The sequence below is a fragment of the Cucumis melo genome, chromosome 7 (genome assembly GCF_025177605.1).
Source record: "Cucumis melo cultivar AY chromosome 7, USDA_Cmelo_AY_1.0, whole genome shotgun sequence".
NCBI lineage: Eukaryota > Viridiplantae > Streptophyta > Magnoliopsida > Cucurbitales > Cucurbitaceae > Cucumis > Cucumis melo.
The window spans coordinates 6179093-6193774 of NC_066863.1; the positions used below are offsets into that span (position 1 = coordinate 6179093).

General features: G+C 32.8%; 2 protein-coding genes across 3 annotated transcripts in view; both read left to right on the top strand.

Moving 5' to 3' along the window:
* Positions 1 to 13872, top strand: part of LOC103503055 (40S ribosomal protein S15a-1) — a 55650-nt gene extending 41778 nt beyond the window's left edge. The window contains exons 1-4 of one of the 2 annotated variants that reach the window (XM_008467228.2): positions 12537 to 12721; positions 13003 to 13140; positions 13235 to 13395; positions 13491 to 13872. In XM_008467228.2, coding sequence (XP_008465450.1) covers positions 13008 to 13140; positions 13235 to 13395; positions 13491 to 13589 — 393 coding nt within the window. In that variant the 5' untranslated portion in view covers positions 12537 to 12721; positions 13003 to 13007 and the 3' untranslated portion in view covers positions 13590 to 13872. Of the gene's footprint in view, positions 1 to 12536; positions 12722 to 13002; positions 13141 to 13234; positions 13396 to 13490 lie in introns of those variants that run through there. The other variant, XM_051088034.1, reaches the window with a different exon arrangement.
* On the top strand, positions 1940 to 2841 carry LOC127150353 (uncharacterized). The gene is made up of 3 exons (XM_051088035.1): positions 1940 to 2054; positions 2130 to 2321; positions 2403 to 2841. Exon 3 carries the CDS (start codon positions 2409 to 2411, stop codon positions 2748 to 2750), a length of 342 nt encoding a protein of 113 aa, XP_050943992.1. The 5' UTR covers positions 1940 to 2054; positions 2130 to 2321; positions 2403 to 2408; the 3' UTR covers positions 2751 to 2841.
* Positions 13873 to 14682: the final 810 nt, after the last annotated feature.

A 14682-nucleotide genomic window follows, 5' to 3' on the forward strand; every position in this document is an offset into this window, starting at 1 on the left:
CCTAAAATAACAAAAAGATAAAATCAGCGACACTACAAGAAAATGGAGAATTCCCGACGCCGAAAAGCACGTCGGCATAAAGAACGTCGGGAATAAGGGCTTTCCCGACGCCCTCAACAACGCGTCGGGAGATGCGTCGGGAAAACCACCTTTCCCGACGCACCATGAAGGCGTCGGCAAAAATACATCGGGAAAAGAGGTTTTTTCCCGACGCCGTGAATAGTGCGTCGGGAGCGGCGTCGGGGAAAACCCTTTTTTCCCGACGCAACATGAAGGCGTCGGCAAAAAGTAAATCGGGAAAAGGGGTTTTTTCCCGACGCCGTGAACAGTGCGTCGGGAGCGGCATCGGGAATAGGGGTTTTTCCCGACGCCGCGTTAAACGTCGGGAAAAGGGGTTTAATGAGCGTCGGGAATTCCCCTTTTCCCGACGCATTTTGAGGGATTTCCCGACGCCCCGTCACTGCGTCGGGAAATCCCCTTTAAATTCGTTTCAGTTCTGTATTCACAGAACCGAAGCCGAGAGGAGAGGAGAAAAAGAAAGGAGAAGAAGAAGAACGTCGCCCGGCCGTGCTTTCCTTTTGTTCCGCCGCCGTCCGTCGCCGACCGCCTCGCCGTTGTTCCTCGTCGCCGTCTGCCACTTTAGGTAAGTGAAATATGTAAATTTATTTAGTTTTTTTAGGATTTTTTTTGATAAAAATTAGTTTAGGGTTTGTTTGTTTTTTTGTTTTTTTCTTTTTGTTTCAAAGTTAAAAAAATGTATGTATTATTGAAATTGTTTAAAGTTCTTTTTTGTTTTTGTTTTAGGTTTGCTTTAGTTAATTAGTTTTAGGATTAGTTTTAGAATTTAGATTTTGAAATCGTTTTAGGATATAGATTTTGAATTAGTTTTAGGTTTTAGTGTTGAATTTGAATTTGAAGTGGTTTTAGGATTTAAGATTGACGTTGAGATTGAAGTTGAAATTGAATTTGAGATTGATAAAAAATTTGAATGTGTAGAGATTTTTGAGGTTATATTGAATTGGGGGGGGGGGGTGTTTATTGAATTTGAGATTGTGATTTAGGATCTCCAATTACTTAGTCGTTTGAACTTTGAGAAATACCTAATAAACTTTTAATTTTGTGTTTATACAAAATGTTTAACATTCTTCAATCTTATATACGGATGGTTTTAATGGGTCTACTCAACATATTTCTTAAAACATGAGATTTATGAGAATGTGTTAGAATGCTAAGTTTCTGAAAATATTAGAGCAAAGAGATAATTTAAAGCAAAGCTAGATTTGAGACTTGCTTAATGCAAGAGTTTCTTTTTTCATAAGCATGCTAACTTAAGAAAGTTAAAGTTTTAGCATGAGATTTTTGAATATGCTTAAGTCTATACCGAGATGTCTTGATCTGATAGAAATTCTATGGGGAAGATTATCTTGTGTACAGTGGTCGTGTAATTATTATGAAATGGAATTACTACTTATCTGGGGAGAGGGAGGTTTAAGTTAAATTGAAAATGTTTGTTTTCTATGTCCATAGCCATTATGTCATATCGACCATCAAATTTTATGGAGACGGACGATATGTTCCTCCAGTTTGAGGACGATTTAGATAATAACATCGCGGGAGGGTCATCATCTGTGGGCGACAATACGGGTGAGTCTAAGAATTTTCTTCATTTTAACTTACAAATATTTCATGTTTTTTTTCTAACTTTATATGTTATTGTCTATTTATTGAGCAGAGTCTTCTTCTCAACAAACGACTCCGACTCCTAGGAGACGTGCGCAGTCTCGACTCTTGGAGTTAGAGCGCCACGTTGCAATAAATGGGCGCATTCCGATGACGATCGCCCCTGGAGCGGAGAAGCCTATTTCTCCACACGCCGTTCGCTTCAGCCAGGCGATAGGCGTGTGCGTGCGAAAGACATTTCCCGTCCGCTGTCTTAACATTTCAAAAAGTACAGCGACCCGGAGGAGGCTCGTGCCAACCCACCAAACGCATTGGTTGGACGTGATGAGGAATGGCACTTCCTCTGCGACCATTATATCAGCCGTGCATTCCAGGTATTTGTCATGATTAATTATGATAACAAGTTTTTATATGTATAAGAAATAAACAATATAATTATTTTAATGCAGGAGCAATCACGGACAAACAAGGCTGCTAGACAGAAGCAGCCTTACAATCATAGTAGCGGGTCCAAGTCGTTTCTACAACGACAGCATGAGCTCGCTGAAAGAAGAGGGCAGCCGGTCGATCGTGTGGAATTGTTCCGGGAAACACACGTTCGAGCTGGGACATTCGTGTCGCAAGCCGCCGAGGATGCGCATGTAAGTTATACCCTTATTAATTATCCACTTTTATTATATATTTTTGCGCGTTACCTAACATAATTTTTAAATTTGTTGCAGAATCAAATGCTGGAACTCCAATCCCAGCCTATCCCAGAGGGTAGTCAGCCACTCTCTGAGGATGAGATATGCGATCAGGTGTTGGGTAGACGACCAGGCTACTCAAAAGGCCTTGGTTGGGGACCCAAGCCGAAGGCCCGCAGAACGGCAAGTGCAAGCAGTTCGTCGACATCTTGTTCGCAGTCCACACAAAAAGAGATTGAATTACAAGCTAAACTTCATGAAGCTTTGGAACGGATTGAAGTACAAGATAGAAATCACCAAGCATTAGCTTCACAAGTGGAAGCTATGAAAAAGATGATTGAAGACCTAACTCGTGCACAACAGGGACCACCACATGATCCCTAGCTTCATTATGTTTATGTTTTTTCTATATTGAGAACTATATTTTGTTGTAGTCAACTTATTCGTATTATTAATTTTAATTCTATTTTTTTAATTTGTGTTTGTATATTTATTAATTTATTTTAATTTAATCCAAAACGTCGCGAAATTTTTTTGAGCAATCCGAACATCATTGTGAATGTTTGAGCAAAATATTATAAGGAAAAAAGTAAAAATAAAATATTTTTAAAAATATATAAAAAAAATATTTCCCGACGTTCATTACGTCGGGAAAAAAACGTCGGAAAACAGGTTTTCCCGACGCCGGAATATGCGTCGGCATAGACGGCGTCGGGAATAAGGTTTTCCCGACGCCGTCATGCCGACGCATATTCCGGCGTCGGGAAAGCCTTTCCCGACGCTGCTTTGGTACGGCGTCGGGAAAGCCTCTCGCGACGCATTTCTCCCGACGTGCTTCCCGACGCCGTTTTGTACGTCGGGATATCCTTTTCCGACGTACTTTGCATTTTCGCCGACGTATTTGTGCGTCGGGAGTGCCCCCGTTTCTTGTAGTGCGATTTCGCATTTTTTATTCTTCAAACTATTTATCAAAAAATATTCTTAAATAATACATAATACGTATTTGATATTTATTAAAGTTTAGAAATATATATCTCATCTTAAAATAATTAGTTTTAATCTCAATTTTTAACCTTATTTTTAAATCCAATTTTTACACTTTAATTTTAAATAGTTAGTTTGAATCCCTAAAATTATGCTAAAGAAACTAAACTTAAATCTGAGTTAAATTATCATCCCTGAAATAATGCTAAAATAACAAACTTCATTTAGAGCATTTTTATCCCCAAATTTTGCTGATTTAACAATAATTTCATAAATAATACATAATACCTCATTTTTATTTTGAGTTCAAAATTTATATATTATCTCTAAAATGATGAAAATATATCTACAAGACTTGGGGTTTGTTATATTTTAAACCATTTATTAATAATATTGGTAATTATTACAATGTCTTAAATGACTTTAAATATGTCTTAATGGCGTTTTTGCAATTAATTGAATCTTCTTTATTATGTCTTTTAAATTAAATTAGAGAAAAGAAAAAAGAAACATGAAAAATAGGAAGAGGGGGCAGCCACAAGTTGAAAAAACATAGTAAAGAGAGTTTTTTCTAGCAAAAAAGATTGATAGAGAAGAGTGTGGTGTGACGGTTTTCGGCGTTCCAACAGGAAAAGAGACGTTGGTCAATGGAGAGGAAGATGTTAAAGGTTTAGTCATAGGTTTCGAAGCAGACAGAAGATGACGATTTTGTGCTATTTACGGCAACTCCGACGTTCGTTTCAACAACTTCGTAATGTGTTTAACGGCTGGTTTAACTATGGTTTTAGAGCGGTTAGAGGTTGGTTTAGCCATCAGAGGAAGACGTTGGAGTTTTGACGTCAACAGAAACTGGCTCTTTTTAGCAGCGTTTGACGACTCGATGTTGGTTGTGGGTTTGCAGCGGGTTCTAACGTTTCGACGTTTATTGGAGTCAGAGTTAGTCAACTTTCACAGGTTTAGCCGTAAGCAAGACGAAAATCCCAAAATCTCCGGTCAGAGGAGCCGACAAGAAGAAAATCCAAGTATGAATACTTTAAAAGGTTTGAAGGAGACAAGCTGGAAGCTCCAAAAGTTTCTGCAACTGATGGAAGTTTTGATTTTGATGTGTAAATCATGTGTTGGGAGTTTGATTTTAATTATAGGGTATTTGTAGTTTCTTGAATAATTGTATTTATGATTCAATTTTTTCAGCTAGGTATGGGTATTGAAGACATTATTCCAATAATTAGTTTTCCATATTTTTTTTATTTTGCTATTTTATCAATTTTAATAAAAATTTATCATTTATCCAAAGTAAACATTTGGATTGGATTGTTTCAGATTAGGTTGTTTATTTAATCTTTTTTAGTATAAAAGAAGTAAAATGTTAATACATAAAAGTTTGATTTAATTATATTTTTTATATTAAATTAAGATTAACCCATCAATTTCAATTTATATAATGAAAATTATTTTCAAAGTGTTAAAACATTATTTTTAGATGTTAAATAATAAATTATTAAAAATATTAATTAAATAGATGAAACTAACATATGTACATAAATAGCATCTTTGGATTAGTTCAACCTTAGGTTGGGTTATATTAGATGAATATATGAACCAACCTAACCCATAACATTTTCATTCATTTGAATCCAACTCAATCTAACCTAAATGAGTTTGGGAATATTTATGCCCTAAACCCACGTAATTTATTAGTTGATTGTTCATGTCATAAGACCTTGTGGCATATGGATACAGTTGGGTGTCTTATCCTCGTGAAACTATGGATATGACTCATTTTGTAATAGTTACAAATGTTTTAATCCAACTATTCATGTGGAGTCATGTGAGTGAGGGTATTCTATACAAAGAGTTCGTATAAGATCGGACTGCGAAATAATCTTTGTAATCTATTAGTTGATGAGATAAATATTTCAAATGATGATTACGAGCAACTTGATGTTAATCTTGAGTCATTTATGAACTCTTGCCTGTGAGGTCAGTCCTTTGAATTCACTACAAGAAATTCATTATTCAATAACAAAATTTTAGTGGAATAAGTAATTTTTGTCAGTAAAAGATCGTTTATAACAATGCAAAAAAAAAAGTATCACAAAATATTACTATTAACAACACGTTTTTAATCTGCGCCACTAAAAGAATTAGTAACACAACGATAATGTCACTAAACATTAAATAGTTTTAGCAACAAACATGTAACTAAAACTTTACCGAACTTCCAAATTTTTCCCTTTTATTTTTTTAATTTCCCTCCAACCCCTTTCATTAAATAATTAATAAAACAAAAAAATAACTCCCTCCCCACTTTTTCTCTATCTCACGGGCACAAACCCAACTCATGGCAAAACCCCCAAACCTCTCTTGCGAAGGCCTTCATTGATTCGTTCCACCCTCTGCCACTTTGTTGTTCGACTCCGCTAGTGTTTGGTGTGCAGCTTTGGACTTTCACCCTTTGTTGTTGCCAAGGCAATCAAGGAGAAGAGCAATGGCACTTTGTGTGCGACTTGGACCTTTCACATGCTGGCATTTGACGTCACTACACTGCATTCCAAGACTCCCTTGGGCATCAATGTTGGTTGTTCATCGGTGATCGTAAATTGAAAAATTTGAAACCACAATAATAGCTTATTTTTCAATGGTTTATGGAAATTATTATTGACAGTTGGTTTTCATAACACCTGCATATTGATTAGTATATTAATGAAAATACTATCCACTAACTATAAATTACAAATATCTTAACTAAATTATTCATATATTATTTAACATAATAATATAATATATATGTTTTAAATAATAGTTATTAATAAATTGTTATATTAATATGTGTATATCTAATCTTCAACTATATTATTACATATTTAAATAGATATTACTAATAAATTTATACTATTCTGATAATTTTTATTATATTATATATAATCATATAATAACATTATGTTGTAATATTATCATTAAAATGTATAAATATATACTATATATAATACTATATTATATATAGTATTATATATAACAAAAATGAATAAGTTGGAGCACGTTAAGTCTGCTGTAAGTTACAAAACCAAATAGCTAATTTCTCAATCTTATTCTATCTTGAAATGAACCCTTTTGGACAAAAGACATTGTAATTATGGGTTTAGCATAATTAAGCAAGAGGCAATACCAATTATCATTGATTGCAAAGCTTAACGGCTATTTGGTTATAAAGGTAGGAGGAGATAAAAGAAGTAGGAGGAAATAATCTAAATTTGGCTGATTTTTTTGGTGTTGTTACTTTGTTAATTCTTTTACCAAAGTTATGAAAGATTGCGTTAAATTTATAATAACTTAGTTCCAAATCAATAGTTTAAACTTAATCAATCAATTAACATGAGTTTTATCTATAATATATGTATTTCACTGCTTATAATATACATATAGTGATAAATATGATAGATATTATGATTTTCCCATATTATTATATATAATTGTTATAACATACATATGAATTAAACTTGTAGGGATATTAGTGATAGTATAAAATTATTCATATTTGTTCTTAATTAGCAAATGTTATAGCTACCTAATATTGTTATAAATACTATATTAGGAAACTATAGTATTATCAAATTATATTATAAATACTGTTGGTTTATTAAATACTAAGGGTTATAATATTATAACAACCTTAACTATATAGCATTGGTTTAAATTTATATAATATTTTATAAATTATATATAATTATATTGTATTGATATTTAGAAAATTATATGTTAATTTTAGGACAATATTTTATTAAATTGTTTAAAATATATGATATCATATTATAATATCAAATTAATATGGTATCAAATACAAAATAGGTTGTATCCACAGTGTTATCAGAATAAAGTACCAAAACTAACAAAATAATCAACAGTACTTATTTAAATTGCAATAATAATACTTTATTAACATCAATAAATAACTTATATTTACTATGTACGTATGTTATGACATAAAACCAAACAAACCCAACTTGTGTTTGAGAGCTAAACATCCCTAAAATCACAATATTTATTCGATGATGTCACAAACTACATGTCTATGTTTGATATTTATTTTCAAAAAGCAATGAACATAAGAGTGAGAGAGGAAATAGGGTTGCAAGTTAGCGCAAGAGAGCAAAGGTGGAAGAATTCTAACTCATGAGCAGTGTTGATGTCAAAAAATGGATCAATCGTAAATTTGTATTGTAGAAAAAAATAGTCAAAGTGCCTACCAAGACAAAAGAGATCGAACATCGTTATAGTGTCAAGACACACACTTTTGCACTCAAGCCAGTCTCAAGTTTGCAATTAACTCGACAATATAAAATAGGAGAGTAGTTTAGGTATTTCTTTAACCAATAATGTTGGTCATTTGTACAAGTTAATAATATATATCTAACGCTTTGGCTCATAGCAACTCCAATCGTTTATATCACTCATAAGGTGATTATGCTACCTTAGTTGATGTAGCAACAAATATAATGCTAATAAAACTAAAGTTACCCAATGCATAATCATATATTTTCAATAATTATCTTAAGTAAGAAATCGTGGTGTTTTAGGACAATTTTAACCTTCATATAGTTATTTAAAAATAATGATTTTCGAAAATCTTGAACAATATTTTCCTTATTTATCAACAATCATATTTACCGTATCAATTGTAACTTCCTTAACTATTGATAAATATATATTTGTATTTATTAATGTAATATTTATTACCTTTAGAATGATTTAAGGTATAAATTATTATCTTATATGGTAATATTTTTTTTAATTATCCTACAAAATAAATATTTTAAATTGTATGCCCAAACCAAAAGTTATTTTTCTCACGATCATCAATTCCGACGTCACATTCTTCTATGATTTCTATTACAAAAAAATTTGTTCTTTCTTCTTCCTTCTGATTTGCCTATTTTTATATGGTTAATTTTTTTCTCATTTCGTATAGTATTTATTCTTCTGTTTCGTAGCATATCTTTTTTTTTTTCCTTCAAAAAATTGTTTTCTTCTTCCATTTCGTAGCATATACTTTTTTTGTAACGTCCCAAATCAAGGTATTTTAATTTTAATTATCTTAAGGGTAATTTTGAAAATTTTGGGTGTAATTTTCTTTCAATTGTTGGAACGATTGATTTGTGGAGGTTGAAATTTATTAGATATTTTGGAAAATATCTAATTGTTTAAAGTTGGAATTTTGATTATAGTTGTTTGTTTTAAGAGATCTGTATTTGGGAGAAATTTGATTAATTATATATATGATTATATAATTTAATTGAATTTGAAGTTTAAATAATTATATTATGTAGATAATATAATTAGGTGAAGATATCTATTTTTGAAAGATAAAGGTGATTGGATTGGAGAAAGAGAGAAATTTGAGTTTAAAGAGAAGATTTGGTGGGTTTTAACAAAGAGAGAGTATGAGATTTTGAGGAATTAAATAAAGAAAATACTAATAATTTTATATTATTATTAATTTTCTTTAATTAGGGCCTCGGGTTGCGTGGTAACCATCCATCATCTTCCTCACAAACCCTCAAGAAACCCTAATCTCAACCCCAAATCAACCGCCGCCACGTCTCGTCTCAGCACCGCCCGACCTGTCCGTCGATTGCCACAAGGAGCACCGAGCTGACAATCATCCCCTCAATCGTGCCCTCTTCCACGTCGATCGTCTCGCATGCCGACCCGATTGTGCATTGTTGACTGAAGCCCGAGCCGTTTCCGTCTTTAAGTCGTCTTCGTCAACCGTCCGTCTCCGTCTCTAAGTCGTCTCCTCCATCGTCAGCCGTCACAGTCGGTTGTCGTTTGTCGCTTCTTCGTCAGTCTCTCGTCAACCGTCGCAGTCGATCGCCTCCCACCGCACCGTTCTGTCCAAGTTGACCCATCAGCGAGTCGTCCCTCAGTTGCCCGAGCTGTGCGTGCGTGTGTTAGCCGAACCCCAGCGTCCGAGCCGCGCGCACAAGCCAACCTCAGCGTCTGAGCCGCCCCCATTTCCAAGCCGTAACCAAGTCGATTCCCTCCTTCAACCGAGCCACCTAGCTAGTTTTTCCTCTAGCCAAGCCATTTTGAGCCACCAAACTTATTTTGGCCTTTTTATCTATTTTTGGTAAGTTTTGATTGGGTTTTGGTTACTGCTCAACAAAGATTGATTTTTTTGCCTCTAATTAATGTAATTTTGGATGTTTGATTAAATTGGTTAGATTCAATTGGAAGTTGAGCTGGGAATTTGTCCAACTAAGTGTAAATCGAATTCGACCTCGACTTTGGGTAAGTTAAATCAACTGGATTTTTGGATCCTTAATCAACTGCGAGTTAAGTTTTTGAACTGAGTAAATTGCCCTTACTGTTTATGATTTATTTTTTGGAAGCTTGACCTTACTGTTAGGATTACATTTGGTTAAGCTAATCTCCAGGTAAGAGATTCTCTTACTAAACCTACGAATTGAAGTCAGAGCATGCATGTAACTTTTCCATTATGCAATGATGTAGCTAAAATGCATAATGTGTTTATGTTTATGATGATTGCTAGTCATGACTAGTCTAGGTTATGATGACTGATAGATTCGACTGAGTTCTGTTTATGATGTTGATATTTGATGTTGTTGATGCTTATGCATAAAGTATTAATCTCATGATCAAGAATGTTTCGATTAATGCTCATGCCATGTTTATGATGATTATATGTTAAGTTGCATGTTATGGATAGAGTGTACAATTAGCTTTTTCTATTAGAGTCGTACCCACATGGGTGTCCCTCGAGATCACCACCTTTTTATGAATGTGTAGTCCGACGAGATCACCAGTCCAATATGAGATGATATGTTTACGAGTGGCTCGATGTGGTCACTTACAGCCCGATTGTCTTACTGTTTCTCTCGAAATTCACTAAAAACCAGTTTGTCCTAGGTGTTGTGTTCACTGAAAACCATTTTTGTTCTAGGTGTTCCTCTGGGTTCACTGAAGACCAGAGATGTTCCTACGGGATCACATAGTACGTGTTCGAAAATGTGCCAGTTAGGGGTACCACTTTACAGGACTCTAATAGGAAGTTAACAGCCACTTCGCGGGACTAGTAGTAGGTTCCTTACTGAGCATATTTTTATACTCACTCTCTTATGTTTTATTTTTTGGGCAGAGGTAGAGGTAAGAGCAGAAGAAAGTTGGCGAATGACAAGATGTGACCGTGACATGCCATAGGAAATGTTTTGATTGCATCTAATGATATTAGTTGTGATTTTCGTATTTATGCACTTTTATTTATTTTACTCTTTAAAACTAGATAGGGCCCGAACTAGGAATTTGCTATTTTGAGATTTATTTCTATTGATTTATTTATTTATGATTTTAAATGAGCATTTGAAGTTTTAACCATGAACATTTACCTTTAAATTTAATTTAATAAATTTTATTTTTCTTGTGAGTAGTAATGACCTCAACTTAATATAAAGAGTTGAGTCGTTACATTTTTCCTTTAAAAATTTGTTCTTTCTTATTCCATTTCGTAGCATATAACTTTTTTCCTTAAAAAGTTTTTTTTTTCTTCTTCCGTTTCGTAGCATATATTCCGGTAATGTTCCTCCTATTTGTACTTTTCACACATATGCTACTAAATAATACATTTATGTTTTGTGGTTTGTTACATATATACTACTGCATATATTCAATAATACATACACATATTTTTTATCATGTTTTGTAATTTTTTCTTACTCAATTTATATACTACTGTATATATTCAATAATTACAGCATGTTTCGACTATCTTATTCATATTTTTGTTTAGTAAAGTTTTTGTGAACAATATATACATTTATATACCACTGTTTAACCTACTTCTACTAGTGATTTATCAAATATATACATCTTATTCATATTTATGTTTAGTGATTTAATTTGTTACATATATACTACTGCATATATTCAATAATATGTAAATTGTAGTTGAATTTCATTATATATCACTTCATACACAGATGATGTTATCAATATATACATCTTTATATATACAATAACCGATATTTAATAACACATATAGTTCATGTTTTTTTTCCTTCATGTTTCGTATCGTTTTCTTGATTTGATTAGTATTTTCTTTGATTTCTTACATATATACTACTGCATAATACGTTTATGTTCAGTGATTTGTTACAAATATACTATTGCATATATTCAATAATACAGAAATCGAAGTTGTCATTCTCCTACTGAATGTAAAATGTTCAGTTGGTCGACCAAAGAATATTAGAATTCCTTCTAAAATAGAGTTCATGAGATGTGTTAAATTTGGTCGTTGTGAACGTGTTAACCATAACCGAAAGAGATGCAAGTTTTCCTTATTGAATTAGTTTTTTTTCTTCTTATTATTAGACTTTTAGTATGTTGTTTCAGACTTTTATTTGAAATATTCATGTTCCAATTTTTAGTTCAATTATTTTATTTCCATTTTTTTTTTTATAAATTTCCAGCATACTAATTAAAGTTCCTCAATTTATTATATTTAATATACTACTCTTCATACATAATCATTATTGTTTCAAACATAACTTATTATTTATTACATATAATATGAATATTTGAAATAAAATACATAAAACAATTTAACAAATTGAAAATTCAACTTTTCATTCATAATTTCATATATATTATTCATAAATCAATTTAACATATCTTCCCCATTCAACCACTTTTTCATACAATTCCCTAGATCTTCAATTCTTTCATCAAAGTCCCTATATCGTAAACATATTCAATTTTCCTCAACATTACATATATCGGAGAACATTAAATATATACTATAATTATATAACGTGGAATATATGTATCATCAAAACGAAAATAATTAATGAGTAATTTTGATTATAATATTTCCATAATATAATTAATTACTTCCAATATTTACGTAGGATATTTAATAAATCACTTACCATACTTCACGCTTATAACATACCTGCACATTCCTTTTTTTATTTTTTATTTATTTAGTATTTTTAATAAAAACGAGTAATAAGATAAATTAGGCCATATATTTGTTAAATGTTACAGTCCATTACTTTCTATAATTTATTAGTGAAAAAGGTCATTGTGTAAAATGATATATGGTTGAAACCATACTAAGCAATATAAATTTGTGGGCGAACAAAAATTCCAAAACCACTTTGTCCAAATTCCCCTATTTGGGCCTAAATCCGAAGCCCTATAGTTTCGAACCGAGCCCATTTTAAACGGCACTATAAATAAATTAGGTTTCATCCTCACTCTTCTCTCTTTTCACTCAGCCGTTGAAGAACCAGAAGCCCTAATTCCCATTCGAAGTCTGCAACTTTAGTCTTCTGGCCTCCCTTCTCTCTCGGGTTTGTTTTGAATTTCTTTGTTTTCAATCTTTCATTACTTCTTCTGGTTGATGATTTAAGCGTACAAGTCAAATTTATACACCGTTCATAGATAAATTGGATTTTTTAAAAGAAGGGATTGATTGTGTTTTTTGTTAATTAATCTCATAGATTGTTTTGTTATTTAATGATTCATATTAGAAGTAGGGTTTTATCATTTAAAATGATATACACTTTTTTAGTTGTTCGTTTAACTTTTGCGGCATTCTTAACTTGAACTTTGGGGATTTATGTATTTGCAGTAATAATGGTGCGTGTGAGTGTTCTGAATGATGCGCTTAAAAGCATGTATAATGCTGAGAAACGAGGGAAGCGTCAGGTCATGATAAGACCGTCTTCTAAAGTTATCATCAAGTTTCTTCTCGTTATGCAGAAGCACGGTACACGTTGTTTAGCAATTTCATATCCATCTCATTCGCTGCAACACCTTAAACCTGTTTAATTTTGGTTCTGTTAAAAATTTCATTGTTTTAGGATACATTGGGGAGTTTGAGTTCGTTGATGACCATAGATCAGGGAAAATTGTTGTTGAACTGAATGGGAGACTCAACAAATGTGGTGTCATAAGTCCCCGTTTTGATGTCGGTGTCAAGGAGATTGAAGGTTGGACTGCTAGGTTGCTACCCTCTAGACAGGTATGTTTCTTTCTTACTTGTATTATGCTTAAGACCTGTTTGTATTTTATTCGAATCCAAACTTTTATAAAAAAATGTCATTCGCACGATTGCAGTTTGGATTCATTGTGTTGACTACGTCTGCGGGAATCATGGATCACGAAGAGGCCAGAAGAAAGAATGTTGGTGGTAAAGTGCTTGGTTTCTTTTACTAAGTAATGTTATGAGATTGGTTTTACTTCTTTTTGGTATTTTCGCACTTTTGAACTTAGATGGGAAGAAGTAGAGAGTCCTGTTTTGTTTTTAGTTGCTGTTTTGGTTGGTGGGAGGTTACAGGAGATTTGGCCTGCATTCTTTTTGAAGACTTTCATGAGCCAATTTTCTTAGTCTATGAGTTTTATTTGTTTGCTATACTGAAACTGGAATTGCCATAGTTATCAAGCTTTGGAATTCATTGCAATTTTTTCAGACAGCAATTATCCTTCCCTCGCCCATCAATTTGTGTGTTCTATATCTCATGTTTATGTATGATTCCTTTTCCAGCTTTTGATGATTTTTTTCAATTCTTCTATTTTATAATTATATGAACCTCTTGGGCAACTTTAATAGCTAATTCCAGAAGTGAAAATTGGAGAGTAACTCTCAAGTTATCCGGACGTTTATGGTTAGTTTTGTGGAATGAACCACCATGGTTTTGATCACTGTTCCAAGTGATTTGTTCAGTCTAGACATCTAGGTGCTATGGTTGATATGAATCGGGACTCGGGTTTAAACAATGCTCAATTTTGAATCCTTTTTATTGCCCACCCTTGCAACACAAAATCTGTAATTTGCATTTCCAATTACATTCTTCAAATCCCCAAAAATTGAGACGGCTACCACTCTCCCTCTTTAATTGTTTCTTCATAATCTCTATCTTTAACAAATTCTGAAGGTTCTGCCAAGTCTTCTTTAATTCCATCACCAATTTTATATGGTTACGCAAGTCCTCACTCCAAATCAAGTACAAACGTTGAAGAGTGCATTTATTGAAGCAAATTTTATTAGGAAGATAAGTTTTCTCACAACAAATTTATACACATTCAAGAATATTTCTAGTTAAATACAACATAGGCATTAGGCAAGAGATAGAGAGATAGGTGTGGAAGATGAATAAAGGAACATTTTGAAATTGAAATTATGACTATGGAATCTTCTGGTCCTAAAATCTCCTATCTAATCAAAACCCATTTTTTTCTTTTTTTAATCACATACTGGTGATTGTGAATAGTCTAACTATTGAAACATACAAATGAGGTTTAGATCGTA

What these genes read in the sequence shown, in the direction of transcription:
- LOC127150353 (XM_051088035.1), top strand. Translation starts at nt 2,409, where the DNA reads ATGCTGGAACTCCAATCCCAGCCTATCCCAGAGGGTAGTCAGCCACTC.